The sequence below is a fragment of the Malaclemys terrapin genome, chromosome 12 (assembly GCF_027887155.1).
Source record: "Malaclemys terrapin pileata isolate rMalTer1 chromosome 12, rMalTer1.hap1, whole genome shotgun sequence".
Taxonomy (NCBI): domain Eukaryota; kingdom Metazoa; phylum Chordata; order Testudines; family Emydidae; genus Malaclemys; species Malaclemys terrapin.
In genome coordinates this window covers 29013275-29030037 of record NC_071516.1, presented here as the reverse complement: position 1 = coordinate 29030037, position 16763 = coordinate 29013275, and the positions used below count along the sequence as shown (strand labels likewise).

The following is a 16763-nucleotide window of genomic DNA, read 5'->3' as shown; positions in this document are numbered from 1 at the left end:
ACCAAATTTTTGTGGCTGTTTCATCTGCTAAGCACTAAATTTGCTGTGGTTCTGTAAACCAGAACTGAGCCACAGACTCTGTGTAATCTTGAGCCAGTTGCATGTCATGGTTGGTACTGCACTGTTTATGCAGGAGGAAAGCAAGATCTAGCTGAAATGATAATGCTGAAATTAAATATGTGACAACAAAATAGGAAGAATCGCTATAAAACTGAGCAGATGCTGATAACTTTATACTGCCAAACACATTAATAGGTTTTCATAAAAATCACTGATGGATAAGACTGAGAAGGATCAGCAATCAGCCATAAAGAAAAGAAATTATTAATCTTATTTTCCTTATTAACTGCTTCCTTGACTGGTTGCAAATGATAGCAGAATATGTTATTTCAATTTCTTATAGCTGAGTTCCACATAACTGAGCTTGAAAGTGAAACAGCTGTGTGTGGGAGATGGAGAGATGGCAATGGAGATGCATGCATTTACTTTTGATTTGTGAAATGCCTATCCCAAACTCTAGGGGCTTAGTCCTGCAAGGAGCTAAGCACTGCTGTGAGGTGCTGAGTCCCCTCCACTCCCACAGCATCTTGCAGGATCAAAGCCTCTGGTGCTTTGTAAACTGAAATATACAATACAAAAATGGATTGATCACATTCAGTGACGTACTCAGGCAGGAACCTTATACCCACCCATCACAATAGGACCCATAGTAGCCCCTTAGAGAATTGTCTATGTATAAAAGAGGATGCATTGGGCGTCAGTAGATCTGGGCTCACCCAGATTGGCCACTGACTTATTGTGTGACTCATGTTACTCAACCTCTATGTGCCTCAGTTTCTTTAACTGTACAATGGAGTACTGTAGCAACACTTGCCATCTTTGCAAAGAAGCTAGACAAATTCGGGCAAAGTTTTAATGGTGAGAGTAATTAACCATTGGAACAATTCTCCATCACTGACTATTTTTCAATCATGATGGGGTGTTTCTCTGAAAGATCTGCTCTAGGAATTATTATGGGGAAGTTCTCTGGCCTGTGTTTTATATCCAGGAACTCAGCGTAGATGATCACAATGGTTCCTTCTGGCTATAGAATATATGAAAGCACTTTGAGGCCACCTGGAAACTCTCTATATGGAAACCTAAAATCTTTACCCCGTACATTTTACGATGTTTTTCCTCTTCCCTGCTCCAGTTAGGTATTTTGTAACAAAATACACTTCACCCTTCCCTTCCCTTCCTTTCTCTTCCCTTCCCTTAAGGCTGTGTTTATTCATTGTCTTTATGCTGCTCTCATTAATGCTTTGTGTATCTAATCCTTTCCTCTTTCCCCACCTTTTTATGTAATTATATTGCCAAATGATAAAAGATTTGCTCTTTTCTAGGCAAACTGATTTTCATTTGAGCTACCAGGTATCTGACTGTAGGCTGATATATTGCTGAGCTATTCGCACAGGGTGGTAGAGACTAATAACACAAATGCTTTGCATTCATATAGCTCCTCTCATCTGAGTATCTCAAAGCACTGTGCAGAGGTGGAAAGCTCTTTATAAATGGCTTGAAGCTGTCAAGGGGAGGAGACAAGACAACCTCAAAGAGCAAAGCAAAGATGTTAAAAATAAAATTTAAATGTAATTCTTCCCATTTCTCAGTTCCTAATGTGAAAATTATTAGCTTGGTGGAGACTGAAAACAGATGGTGAGCAGTTGGAGCAGATAAGCACGTTATTCAAAATAAACATTCGCTGAAGCTGGGAAGGTGGCAAGCTATATTTCACTCCACCCTATTTACATTATCAGGTCAAGTTACACTGATGCGGCTTTTAGGCTGCATTAAAATTAACAACAGGATCTCCTGGAAAGCAAGGAAATAGCATTGTGTCCTTTTAATCATGGAATCATTTGGGCTGGAATGGACATCTAATAAGCCACTTGGTCTGCCCCTCACCTTCAGGGCAGTATTGATTTAATTATCCTAAACCATCCCTAGTAGATTGTCAGCAGGATCTAGTTTACTACTGAATAGCCCCCAGAGATGGTAACTCCATCCCCTCCCTTGCCCTCTTGTTCCTTTTCCGAACCGTGTTTCTCCTAGTGTTCAAACTGAGAGTTTGTCTACTTGGGATGTGGGGCATGGCAAGCCAAGGGGTGAATCTGCAGCAGGCTAGCTTGCTGTGCAATAACATCCTGTCTGGACCGTTCTACACCACACTAAAAGTTCTAAAATACATAACTTTGCTTTATCTTCTGTCCTTTTAAACTATGAGAGTCCACAAAGCAGCCTGAAGGGATGTCTTAAGTGCTCTGAGCCTCCACTTTGAAGTATTATGACTTCATGTAACTTCAGTAAAAAGCAACAGAGGGTCCTGTGGCACCTTTAAGACTAACAGAAGTATTGGGAGCATAAGCTTTCATGGGTAAGAACCTCACTTCTTCAGATGCAAGTCATCTAACTTGCAACTGAAGTCACCATGTAACTTCAGGTTCATGACCCTGCAGATCAGCTCAGTCTTTTTTACTTACATGGCAGATAAATGTGAGTTTCGTGCATTTTGCTTTTTTTCGGGAGGGTGACTCTTTAGGATGAAAGACAGTCCTGTTTGCTCTGCAGGGATCTCAATGATCCCTGGGCATTTACTGTATGAGTAGCGTTTTGCTCTGCTGTCCCAGCTAAAATGTTCCCTTTCCCTACTGCTATGTTATGCGCTGCTCCCACCCTTTTACTTAAGAGGCTGCATTTCAGTGGGTATGTAGGTAGAATCCTTCACTCCAGAAGGCATCATGTAAAAACAAAATATGGCTACTTTACAGACATTAGAATCCAATCATCTGGTGGCAAGTGCCTTGCTGACTCTGATCACTCCAACTGTGATTACCAGTGGGTAGAGAGGGACTCTTTGGATATATGGTAGGCCTTACTATAAACAAACCTGTGAACATTCATTTACTTTGCATGGAGATGATTTCCTGCCTTGCTGATTCTAACGTTTTTGTTTTTTAATACAAAATATAGAAATCAGTTTAATAGCAAAGTTGGTTGAACCCAGCAAACAGTTTTGTGTGTTGCAGGACAGACTCTGCTGGTTTGTAGTTAGGACCTACAAACTAAGGGCTTGTCTACACTTGAAATACTACAGACACACAACTGCAGTTGCGCTGCTATAGTGCTTCAGAGTAGAAACAACCAACGTGGATGGGAGGGGTTCTCCCATTGGGGTAGGTAACTCACCTCCCGGAGAGGTGGTAAGAATTCTTTCGTCGACCTAGTGCTGTCTATACCCAGGGGTTAGGTCGGCTTAACTATGTCGCTCAAGGGTATGGATTTTCCACACCTGAGTGACGTAGCTGGGTCAGCCTGCCCTTTCAGTGTAGACCAGGTCTAAATTCAGATTCGACATGGACTTCCTTAATTGAATTAACTTTTCCAGCACTGAATCGATAAAATACTTGTACAAAACAGAATAGCCTTATAATCTTGAGCTGGTTAATATATAAAAGGCAATTACATTGTCTACATATCATATTAGCCTTTGTTCCATTCTTCCCAGCACTGTATACTTGCCTGAAAGCTCACTGCTCTGGCTATTGTACCAGGATCAACATTTACTCTTCCCCTCTCACCATTACTAGCTTAATGCTAGCAGCCAGTTTTGTCACTGGGGAAACTGCTTGTGCTCACCTTTTTAAAACTAGATTATTCCTCGTTGTGCATTGACCAGGCTATAGATGCTCCTATCCCAACATTCAGATTCCTTTCATAGTAATCCAGTCTTTCTGTCCAGCTACCCCCAAAGGGCACTGCTTAGCATTGTGAGGTCAGAGGCACAGCATCCTCCCACCATCAGTTCCACTTTGCTTCTAGTTGAACCTTCTCTTCCCTAGATGACTTCCCATTTTTCCCAGCAACACTATCTCTGTCTACTGGGACATGTTTAGCTTTCTTCTGTGCCACTCCAGGACTGTTCAGTCCTCAAATATGCCAGGATGCCAACTTTTTAATATTGGAGCTTAATGTTGTTATTTAACAGGTTCACAAACCACATTTTATTAACACATGGAAATCGCACATCCTGATATTATCCTATCAGCCTTTTGGAGTCATCTAGTCCTTCCACTGGCCATGGTTATTTCATACTATACGTTTTTCTTATCCTCACGTTGAATTCTCATGGTAGCTGCTTATCTAGCTTTTGTCCTGCCGTCCTTTATTTCTCCTGATTCTCAGTTTCTTTCTTCGTTTCCAAAGACTTTAAGATAGAAATTAAATTTCTAGAGTCTTTTAGACACTCCCTAGCCACTCAGATATTTTGATTGTTTTTTATTTTTTTCAAAATCGTATGAATGCAAAGGATTATTAAAACAGACTTTTCTTTTTATTGTTTACAGTTTAAATAGAATTTGGCTATTCTTCTGAGGTCACCCATCATAGCAACACTCTCCTTTTATTAAGTGCAATAGCAGGAAGGTTTACTTAAAGAAAGTAAATGTCTTGAAAACCTGTCTTGGCTGGTGGTTAAACTGTTGAATTGAAAAAGTGTGTATATTGTGGACACAACAGGGCATGTTTAACGCTCAGCTGTTGCTGGAGAGCTGAGGGGAAGAACTTCTCTGATTTGTGAGTGAAGGCAAAGATGGTCTGACAGCTTCCTCCAGAACCTGTTCTAACGCATTGTTCATTCTGGGACTTGATCCTTAACTAGAACTTAGCCTGCGCTTGTTAAATGAGAAATTGATCAGCAGTGCTACTCTTAACTGTTGTTCTTTGTCTGCTACATGAAGACAACGGTTAGGGAGCAAAATAAAATACAATGCAACTAGCGTAGAAAATCTAGTCAAACCAATTACTGGAGTGCCATGCAGTATATTTTTCGGTTGGGGGGTAATCCTGGGGCGCACTCACCGCTGGTGGCACTTTATGTTGGCCATCCTGGGGATTAATTCTGCAAGGTACTGTGTCCTCCTCCAGCGATGTCTCACCCACTGTCTTCTCGTTCTGAGGCCTGCTTGCTCCAGGAACTGCAGTCTCCTTTTCATGACTCAGCCCTCTGGCTAGGTCACAACATGGTTCCCCCTTCCAGGGGGTGGGGAGATGTAACAAAGTCTTTCCTGGACCAAATCGTCCCAGGCAGTCCACTGTCCTCTGCCTGGTATTTGCCACGTCCCTAGTGGCTGGTGGGAGAATCGGGGCCCACCCTCTGCTCCGGGTTCCAGCTCAGGGGCCCTCCAGTTAGCCAAGGCCTGCATTGCTATCCCTTGTTACTTCTACCTTCCTTGCTTTCCCCCTCTTTGGGTTCACCAGGGAGTAACTGTGAACTACCCTCTATAGTCCCAACACACCTCCCTCCTCCCAGGGAGTGACTGCAGCCTGCCTTCCTGCAGCCCCTTTCTGTTGCCAGCCTCCTGGCTTATATAGGCCCTGTCTGTCCCTGCCCAGTTGAGCCTCGTGTCTAATTAATCCCTGCTCCCTGGCTCCTCCTCCAGGTGCAGCCTGGATAGTTAATTGAGCCTGATTTACCTTCTCAGGGCCAGTGAGTACACCCCATCACAGTAGGATACAGTACAGCTTTGTGGCCAGCAATTCCTTGAATGGGCACAAAATCAACCCAAGCTCTTGAATGCATGGATCAGCATTCATGTCACACCCCCAGTCAGTGCCCGGCCCAAGCCGGGGAAGCCAGTGATCCAACCAGCGGACCAAATTCAGTGATGAATCCTAGTCATGTGCCACCTGAGGCATGATGCGCATACGCTGAGAAGAATGCATTGAAATTCCCCATCCTTTTCGCCACAAGGACATCCTTAGTGGCATCCCCAAACCAAACGGCTTCCTACCTCCAGGCCATCCAATATACAAAATCAGAAGCTTTGCTATTACAGCTGAATAACGTGGAAATCAGCTGAAATCTGTATTGATTAATCATTGTAAAATCTGGTTTTCAAACCCCCTGTGTCCCTGTTGCTTTTCTCCCATCAAATTTATGAGGATGGAGACACTAACAGTTGTCAAGTAAAGAATAAAACAGAATGTCAATGGCCACGATTCTTTTAAACAAAGTGAATCTTATTCCCTGGTAACACTTCAGATTGTTTCAGGTTAGTTCAGTATAATTTACCTCTCATCTTGGCACTGGCAGGAATGTTCTCTTGTTCATTCAGCGCGTCTTCATTAACCAGTCAACATTTGCTATCTCTGGATGTGAAGTCAGCACATGTCATCATAAAATTGTGATGTTTAGCAGCTTGATGGCAAAAGCTGTGTGCTATAAACATGTTCAATCTGTGTCCTACAGGCAGTGTTTGGAAAATAGCAACACAGAATTCATAAACGTTTCTAAAATAGATCCAATCAGCACCGTCAGACCAAACCATGTCAGCTAACATTCCCACACGAGACATAGAACAGCAAGTTTGAGAGATTTGTAGAGGAGCAGGAGTTAGCACTGAAGTTTGTCTGGAATTTTGGAAGGAAGCCTGTTTGAAGTATAACAGATTAAGATGTCCAATTTAGGAAGAGATGCTAAACTGATGTTCTGAGTGGTCACGCTATCAAATGCAACTGCTCTTCTTAAAAGGAGGCTGCAGCAACAAATGCAGGTTTGGAAGAAGGAGTTTGGTTTGCCAGTGTTGTCTTGTTTGGTGCTTCTTATGAACCTTGTACGTCAGGGAGCTGAAAAGCATCCTAACTTGGATGTGCATTTAGACTGAGTTCATGTCCCACTTCCTGCCTCCAAACAGTTAACATTGCACTTGATTCTATTCAACATAATTTCAGATAACTGGCAAATTCTATGGCTTGCACGCAGTTTGAACAGCCGCTGGGTGTCCCTTCTCCCTAACCACAGCTGGAGACTGAATTAAAATCCTGTCATTGATGAACCAGCAAACCTTCCTAAACAGTTCAGTGTGAGAAGAAAGCAATGTTCCTTCAGCCCTTGATGGGAGAGCTGACCTCCTCCATCAGTGTCTGCACTGTCCCATTTTAGCTCGTTTTTCTCTGTGTGAAGCTGAGTAAAAACCCATATTATTCCCATTAAAGGGATATGTAAAATCAGAATGTTTAGAAGACAGATATGTCCTTCTCTGGGTTACAACCACAACAATCCAGTAATAGAAAGCTTGTGAAATCTAACAGCGCGGCTTGCTTTTTGTATTTCGCTCATGGTGAGCCGTGAAAACAAGCCACTTGATTTCTTGTGAGTTTTGGCTTTCAGGTTCTCATGCACTGCCACAGAGCAATGCAGTGTTTTGCAAGTTATTACAAGTGCATGGGATTGTTTATTGGGGGTGGAGGGGGTGGGATTCCATTGAACTTTTGTTATAGCTGACAATGGCAATATTTCTGCTTGGGCTTTATTTAAAAAAAAAAACACTTTGTTTTTAAAAATGTGCCCTTGGTAGTGTTTTGACAGTATGTTTAATATGTCCTGCAAATAGTTTGGAAAGAGAGATCATCAAAGTCAAGATTCCATTCCATGCTCTAGTGAGATCGTATGTCTCATGTCATGTTCCCCATATGCAGTTGTGGGAACAGGTTTCACAGGAAAGGGGTGAAGAAAACAGAGTACGGAAGGAGTACCGTGCATATGTTTGCATGTGAGCTGTCTTTTTGGAGGTAAAGGCAGGAGAGAATATTGAATTTTGTAATGCTAGAACAGGAAGAACTATTTACAGTGAATGACATTTATCAAATGTTGTAGAAATTTCTTTTCTGTTTGTTTCTTTTCTGGCAATCGATTATAATTTTCATGAGTTAGCTCACTGTTTGCATGTATTCAAATGATTTGTGCAAACATATTTCAGTCACTGGGTAGCTCACAAACTATGGAGCAAAAGTATTGGAAATTTAGAGTTAGAACTGTTTTGACTGAACGCTGTAGATCCCAGGGTGTGTTTCTGTTCCCTGAACAGATGAGTGCAACTCTTAGCATGAAGTTTCTGGTGTGAATATTTTTGATTGCAAATTCAAAATTTGTTCTCTGTGAATATTACTTGTCTGATTCACAGTTGGTTTCTCTCTTCCCCCCTCTACCCCCCTTCCAATTTTCCTGTCAATAAACTTATTTGCTCGAGTATTTGCAGGAAGTGAACACACAGGAAGGATGGACACATTCAGTATGAATTAATGTAAAAGTGTGAACGAACACTTGCATACGGAAGTGTACAGTATATGGCCAGTGTCTTGAATAATCTCTGTGGTCACTTCCTTGGCGGATGGGAAGCCGAGATTTGAACAGAAAATTACTGATGTGAAACAGGGTTTATATAAACTAAAACACACACCTGCTGCTATATAAATACTGTAGGGCTGCAGATTTGATTTGATTTTTAATTGTGAGCAATCCCAAATCCATTGAAATGGAGAGAGTTTCTTAATTGCTTGAGAATGGATGTTTTACTGTATAGTCCTCTCTGCTCACCCTGCCAATGTCACCTCTCTAATCTCACAGAGAGGGAGATTGTTGGAGTGCAAGATCCATTTGTTACCTTGCTGACCTTAAGGATGATTTTCCACAAGGAAAATAAATGAGATACCTGTGGCCTGGTCTATGCAGGAAAAACAGGAGCGTGTGACTTGCATACGGGATTTCAGGCCATGGGCGATAGTGCCAAGTGCTTGGTGCAGAAGGGCTCTGGCGCCAGGTTGTTCCTTCGATGCTTTCACAAACCAGCACCTTTACTGAGGAGAACAGATTGCTGCCATAAATTGCAAAGCAGCAGGTTTTGTGATTATAATTCAGTGAAAAACTTCTCATTTCAATCAGCTTCCTTTAAAAAAAAAAAAAAAATAGTATTGTTCCACTCAGAGTTTTAAGCCCTGGTACAACTGTGTTCTTTAGTGCTGATTGATAACTTGCAAAAAATGACATCGTTCTTTAGTATTTATGTACAGTCTTCATACAGCACCTAAGTGGGTTAAACTCAGCTCTCAGTGGGCGATTCCTTATTAAGTCCCTCTCAATAGTTTCCATCTCCAGTCTAAAGAGGTGTGTGGATGGACACAGGTCTGGGAGCCAGGAATTTCATAGTTCTAATTCAGAACGGGAAACGGATTCCTTCCAGGTCTTTAGAAAAGTCACTTCACCTCTGTTAGTTTTTTCCAGTTGTAAAAATATGTATGCTTCTTACCCTTACTGATGGTTAATGCTTTGAAGATGAGAAGGGCTGTTCTAGTGCTAAGAAGTATTATTTGATATTTCTAATCAGCCCCAGAGGTCTAGCTGGGTCCTTCCTGCCTTTTAAATCCTCGCTAGTAATACAGATTATGCTATCAGAAGCTCGCTGACAATTCTCTTGATGCTGCACATGGCAGAATGGAGTCCAGCTTGCTCTGCAGTGCTGATAGAAGTTAGATTTGTTTTTTGGCAGTGAAGGAGCTGTGAGTAGCAATTTGCTGTTTTTCTGAAGTGCCTTCCTAACATAAACATGCTCTGAACTCTTTGGTAGGCTTGTTAGACAGGAAAATGCTTCATTTTATATATAAACAAAAAACTGCCCAGCCGTCCTTCGTGACAAGGGAAATGCCCCATGTGCCTTCTCACCTTTCAAAGTTCCCGAATGCTTTTTCCTTTGCCCATAGCCAATCAGCAGTGAAGGCAATTAGTTTCAGCTGTTATAAAAGTATCCAAGCAGCTGAGGTTTTTTCGTTTTACACTAGAAAGAATCCAAACTTTTCAGTCAACGCTTCAGTAGGCATTTCAGTGCCCTGCTTGTAGGCTGTGTTGAATTCCAGCTTATGCCAAGTGGTGAAGGTTGAAACATGTCTAACTGCTAAGCTCTCCTCCAGGCCTTTGGCAGCCTTGCTGAAAAAGCAGGTGGTCTGCAACGATGGTTCCCTTTGGGTTCTCACACACTGCACACAACACATAGAAGTGAAAGACAACTGTCACTTCCTTCCTTCCCTTGCTCCCTCCCCTCACCTCCCTGCAAAAAAAAAAAAAATATGCCAGGGCCCAGATGGGTGTGCTGGAAATCTTTCAACGTTTTTATGAAGGGCATGCTACAACATAGTCACAACGCATTCGGGAACTAATCGGAGGAGACAGGCATCGGTTTCAGGAGCAGAAAGTGGCCAGCGCGTTGTTGAGGGGGATGATATGGATCACATCGTCTCCCGGTGCTCCTTTTGGGTCATAAACTTATGAATGAGCTGCGTGCCAGTGTCGTCAGAGCAGCAACAATAAGCATCCATGTTCTCTGATTAATATGCTGGCGGGTTTATTGGCTCTTTGTAAAGCAGCCGTGCATTGGAGACGCTTGGGCTTTGTCTTTTGCTGCAGACAAGTGGAGAGCTATCTCAATGTCAAATCCTAGTGGAAACAAGACACAGTTTTTATTGATGTAACTAGTTGAGCTCAACCCTAGAGCCCTCCACCTGGGGTCGATCTCGACTAGCTATATCGAGATTAAAAACTACGGTGCCACGTCTCCACTAGGATTTAACAATGAGTTAACTGTCACACCTTTTTTGCAATGAAGACATGGCCTTGAAGGTGAAATGGAATGATGTTTTATAAAAACTAAGTTTTAAGAACCCAAACCTTTAGGAGAATACTGTACTGTATATGCATCCGTACATTTTATTGGCTTGATTCTCAGTGCCCACGTAAGTACTCATCTATTCAGAAGTACTTATGTGAATGCTCACACATCCTTCCTTTTGTGTGATCAGGTAGCCCTGTATTTCTGCAAGGATGCACAGCCCGTGCTGTTCACAGAAGGGAGGCGTGCATTTGACACCTGCAAACACAAACCTGCTGAGGCACTGAATATCAAACCTTGAAACAAAAGAGCTTTACAAATATCTCCTTTACTTACCTGTCAAAGCCTGAGTTTGCTCTTTCCATCAGCCACCTGATGGCATGACAGGCGCCTTGTAAAGAATATAACTCTGCCTTGTGTTGTGTGATGGTGATTCCCCAAAGCTATGTGCCTGACCTCAAGTTTTAATGAGGGGTGGAGATGTGAAAGTCTTTCATTTTCAGCTGCCTTCTTTAAAACTATGGGTGTGATTTTTCAAAAGTGTCTAAGGGACTTAGCAGCATAAATCATACAGACTTTCAATGGGACTTGTGCTCGTGAGTCACTTCTCAAAACCCCACCCATGTATGTACAGTGTGCTGGCAGGAATAGGCCGGTGCTGCCAGGCAGGTTTGTTACTTTTGAAAAGATTTAACAAATAACCGAACAAAAAACTTGGAACAGTGTGTGTTTAATGTGTGCGCTCGTGATCAATCCAGACTGTAGTGTGCTCCATATCCGTATCCTGCCTGCAGAGGTTTTAACCTATTCCATTCAGGTTTTTATGCTGCCCTCATCACTGCAAAATATGAGCACCTTGCTTTCTCTACTACTCCCCCTAGCCTTGTGAGTTCAGAGGAGTGATTTGGTTTGGGGCAGGGTGTATGTGTGCTTCTTTGACCTTCAGTAAGCTTTAAACTCTTTTTTTCCTCTCTTAACAGTTGCTAGTGAGAAGAGGGTGCCAGTGATGCCTGGATCGCCTGTGGAAGTGAAGATACAGTCAAGGTCTTCTCCTCCAAGCATGCCACCACTGCCACCTGTGAACCCAGGCGGACCCCGGACACTGTCGTTCACTCCTACGGCATGTAAGGCTTGTCTGTACCTGGGTCTGAACTGATGTTAGGAAACTGCTTTTCCCCTTGAATTTTCAACAGGATTCTTAATTTCGATGTGGGGGAAACATTCAGTTTTTAAAAGTTGCTGCCAATATTGCAGTTGTTTTTGTGTGCTGATACCCAGAATAGAGAGTTAGTTATGCATTGTAGTGGGCACTTCACGGTAGCGAAGAACTGGGATCAGGGATTGAAGCTATCCTACCAGGTAGTTTATCCAGTGCCTCTCCCTACTGGTGCAGAATTGTTCACTATGGTACATTGATTCAAATACAGAAGTGCTTTTTCCAGTTTAGTTTTAAATAAAACAAGTGCTGGTACTCGCACTGCTTCCTTTGGGAGATTAGTCCATGGGTTGATATATCTCACTGCCAGGAAGGTCTAGTTGCTCATTATTCCTCCTTCTCCACCCCAAATCATCTCTCTCCATTTCAGTTATTTATACCCTTCCAATAAAGGTTGACTGCCATTGCCCCTCCTAGTCATAATTCAGTCCCTCCATACCCCTGCTCTGTTCAGTTGCTGTTCCAACTACTCCCTCTAGGTTTTCTTTCTGGTAGTGTGATGCCAAGAAACAACACTCGTCTACCTGCAATAGCACCAGCACAGTACAGAGGGGTATTTCCCTCTCTGCTCCCTCATGCCTCACTTATGCAGTTCAAAGGAACTTGGACTTTTTTTGCTCCCATTATGACATTGCAAACTCGTATCCAATTTGCCATCCGCTATCTCCCCAAAGCCTTTCTCAGCATTACACCTTTCCATGCAACAGCTGAGTTCAGGATTACCTTTCCCCAGATGCACTAGGTGCATTTTTTTAAAAAGTTGATTCTCACTGTTTTCTGCCCACACGTCTCATCTCTCTAGCTACCTGTGTATTATTTTACTGCCCTCACTGATGTTTGCAACTCCTCACAATTTAGTGTCGTCTGTGAGTTTCACTTACCACTTAACCTCTCTGCCAGAATGCTTAATTAGATATTCTGTAATACTTATCACTGGGCTACCACATCAAACTTTCCCTCGCCCTCATCTTTGATACATTGGTTTTTTTATGGCATCCTACTTTATGGTTATTCAGTCTTATCTAAACCATTCTGAATTAATTTTTCAAGTAAGGTTCTATATCACAAAGTCTCAGATCTACTAAAATCCTACTGGGGTCTGGTCATTCGCTAACTTAGGTTTTATTGGAATGAAGTAGGTCTGGTGAGGATTAGTCTCATTATTTATATTCCAGTAGTGCTTAAAGGCCCCAGCCAAAGTCAAGGCCCCTTTGTGCTCGGCTCTGTACATTCGCCATAGTAACCTGTCCCAAAGAACTGATGAGCTAAACCGAACAGGCAGACAAAAGATCCTGCGGGAAAGACTTGTCTGACTTCACCCAGCAGCTCAGTAACAAGGCTAGGAATAGAACATGGATTTCTCATCCCAGTGTCCTAGTCAGTACCCCATGCTACCTCCCTTGCTTATTACTTATGGTAGTTTTATCTAATGGTTAGTTATTGCATTTTTTATTTTACTATGAATAGATGTTAATTATGGGGAAATAATTGCCGGGATCCTCCTCCTTGAAATTCATTACACCATTTGCTTTTATCCAGTCTTCTAGTACTGTCCCAAATACTTATCTTGGATTCATCATGCATGCTAATATCCTAGAATGCCCACCATCTAGTTTGGCTTCTTTGAAAGTGTTTAAATGTTCCATAGATTCCTTTACTTTTAATTTTTTTAAAATACATTTTTTTAAAAACATTTAGATCTTCCTTAGCCATAATAATGAGACACACAACTCATAAGCCACTTTTTATTTTTCTTTGCAGGTCACCTTTAAAACAAGAGCTCAGCATGTTGTCATTAATTTCATTCCCTCTCCCTATATTAATGGACCTACCTTCTACCTAGCAGTACTTTCCCTCTGTAGCAGTCCTTTCACCCCGTTCATCATTAACATGAGCAAACTTTGATATTTTTTTTCTGTCCTTATCTTTCCTGTGAATCTGTAACTGACTCTGGTTATTCTTTGGTTGTCTCCCCGCTTCTCCACTGCCATGACAGGTGTGTGGAGCTTTTATAACCTCAGATCTCTGAGCAGCCCTTGAGCGGTTTAACTGCTCTAATAATTTGAGAAGGTCTCACCCGTGTAGTCTTTTGAAGTTGAAAGGCTCTCATTTTAGAAGGACACAATAATTTTATATAATTTGTATTAACCTACCATAGTTTGCACTATACTAAGTTTATAAATAATTTTTCCAGGCTGTTTCTCATGGTCCAATTTGGTAAATATTGCTGGATTTCCCTGTTCTTTCAATGAAGATGAAGTGGTCATATCTATTTTTCTGGAACAGCCATGTCAACTCCGATTCTCTCTCTGCGTGCATGTGTACATGTGTGTGCATCAGCATCCCAAAAAGACAGCACAGTCCTAGGAAATGTCCTGTGTTTTCATGAGCACTTAGCGAAACAGGTACAGGGGTTGAGGAAATAGACCCACTGTGGCCATTTTAACATTGTATTTTTGCTTTAACCCACAATTCTGGGGTGCTCTGCTCTGTTTCTAGTCAGGTTTCTTTTCTGAGTCTCTCGAACTGGCATGGAATTGTTGTGTGCCCCTTTTGGGTATTTCTACGACATGTTGCAGCAGTGGTCACTGATGCTTACATTTTGGTTTGGCTCTGCATTTCAGTGCCCAATGGGATTAACCATTCTCCCCCCACACTGAATGGGGCACCCTCTCCACCCCAGAGATTCAGCAATGGTCCTGCCTCATCATCTTCGTCCTCACTGACCAATCAGCAACTCCCAGCAACCTGTGGGGCCCGGCAGCTCAGCAAACTCAAGCGCTTTCTTACCACCCTTCAGCAGTTTGGCAATGACATTTCACCAGAGATTGGGGAGAAGGTCCGGACCCTCGTCCTAGCACTAGTGGTAAGCACTAACAAATGGAGTCCTGGAAGCCGCTCAAACCCAAAGCCTCTCAAATGGCCATTGGGGCTTTTCTGGTGGGCCAGAGCTCTGCTAGTGATGGGAACCTGGCAGCCAACATGTGTATATATTGCACAATACTATGCATTTGTGGCTTATGGGAAAGCAATTTACCAAGTTTACTAAACTTTTTATAATGTTTACCCTGTCTCATAACTTTTCTGTTTTTCATCATCTTCATTTGGCTTCAATAAGCTGTGGAATCTCATCTGTATTTCTCTTCAGCTACTAGCTGCACACCACTAAGCTCCATGAAATCCAGAGGGGTTTGGGCTAAAAATTCTGCCTTACAAAATCACAGGCCTGGCGTGTGCTTTTTTTCTAACTGAAAGTAGAGTAGCAGGTCTGATTTTTTTTCAAAACAGTAATTTCCTATGATGTAAATCATCTGCTAAAGGGTCCCGAACTTACTCTCCTCAGCCTCCTCTTGCAGATAGAGCTTCCTTGCAACTGAGAAGTTCATGTTATTTTTTGCTAGATAAACAGTCTCCTGCTTGTGTCTCTTGTAACCCTCTGGAACACAAAGAATTCCTAATTTTCCTGACTCTGGCTGCTGATGGATTTTGCTCTAATCTGCTTCCAAATGAAGGAAATGCCAGTTTGACACACCATTTGTTAAATACTGTCATGGCTTCAGTGTGGTCAAACTTAAGATTTCCTTGCTGCATGAGGCAATGTGGTCGAAAGGAATGTGCAGAGGGGAGAGAGTCAGGAACTCACAAGTTCAGGCTCTGCCACTGACTTGCTGTGTGGCCTTGGGGAAAACCAATAATGTTTCCCTGCTTCGCGGGGCTGTGGTAAGAATGGATTGATGTTTGGTATGGTGCTCTGAAAAAGTGGTGATGTAAGTGCTAGGTTTGATCTGTACAGGCCACCATGATATTTTCTGTAACTGTTCAGTATGGGGCTGACTGGTTAAATGCGTATGCTTCTAAAGATAAGGAGAAAGATCTCTGGTGAATCCTGGGTCCTCTGGCTACCACTGTACAGGGATAGCTGCTGTAAATTCACTGATTCAGTCACTATTTTAGAAAAAGGTAAGTTCTAAGCCTCCAGTGAGCAGAGAGCCTCATGACACACAAAATGCTTCTGATGGGATACCTAGCAGAACACATGATGTGTATTAATGGCTACTGGCTCTTAATGCCAGGTTTGGGCTGCTCCGCATAATTTAATCCAGATACACTAGGAGAGCAAATGAAAATAGTGCTAAACTCTCGTAAGTGTTGAAAATTAGCCTTAACAAATGAAGGCTGAACTTTCAGTGTCCTTCCTGTTCATGTGTGTGCATGTACTTGAACGCACTATACAAATTTGTCAACACCTGTGCAGACTCTTTCAATGGTCTTAACACCTGCGTAAGTATTAGAATACAGTGCTGGTGCAAAACCCATGGCTTGCTCGATACACACCTGCGTGTATTAGGATTTGTATTTGTGCAAGTGTTAGAAATGATTATAGTGCATGCAGGCATTTTTACCTACAGAGTAGAAGGGATGGTACCCAATCAGTGTTTCCAACCAATTATTAAAAGCCACGTTGGAAATCACTATGGTGCTTCCACAGAACTCAAGCACTTTCTATTGTATTTTGGGTTGTGGAGTATGTTTCATGGATTTGGGAAGTCTTTCAGTCATCCTCTGCGGCAATGGACTGGTAGGCCAGTTAGGAGATAAGGTGTTGCTGACTAAAATCTGGTGCAAACATTATTGATCCCACATGGCAAATGGAAAGGCTAACTTCAAGTTTCATTGGTTTCCTTCTTCACATGGAATTTTATTTTAAGGACTAAACTATGCAGAAGACGGAGTTTCATTTTGTTTGTTTTTACAGAATTCTACAGTGACAATTGAGGAATTTCACTGCAAGCTCCAAGAGGCCACCAACTTCCCTCTTCGTCCTTTTGTGATTCCATTTCTGAAGGTGAGGGTGAAACTGCAGGGTCTCGCTAGTGTGGTGTTCGGCAGCACTGCAATTGCTTGGAACCAGTAAACAGGAAGCTCATCAGAGCAATTACACGTAAAGTCGCAGGAGGACAGACCAGAATATACAGTCATGTTGACCTAATATGACCAGCTCAGAGGGAAAGTGTGACTTTGTCATGGACATCATTAAAGATCCTATATTGTCCATTTCCCCTGGGCTGATT

At 42.4% G+C, this 16763-nt stretch overlaps 1 protein-coding gene across 3 annotated transcripts in view; it reads left to right on the top strand.

The window, feature by feature from the left end:
- CBFA2T2 (CBFA2/RUNX1 partner transcriptional co-repressor 2) overlaps nt 1–16763 on the top strand; it is a 91728-nt gene that overhangs the window by 56623 nt on the left and 18342 nt on the right. For all 3 annotated transcript variants that reach the window (XM_054045769.1, XM_054045768.1, XM_054045770.1), the window contains exons 2-4: nt 11456–11599; nt 14316–14557; nt 16448–16537. In XM_054045769.1, the coding sequence (XP_053901744.1) occupies nt 11456–11599; nt 14316–14557; nt 16448–16537 (476 nt within the window). The remainder of the gene's footprint in view (nt 1–11455; nt 11600–14315; nt 14558–16447; nt 16538–16763) is intronic.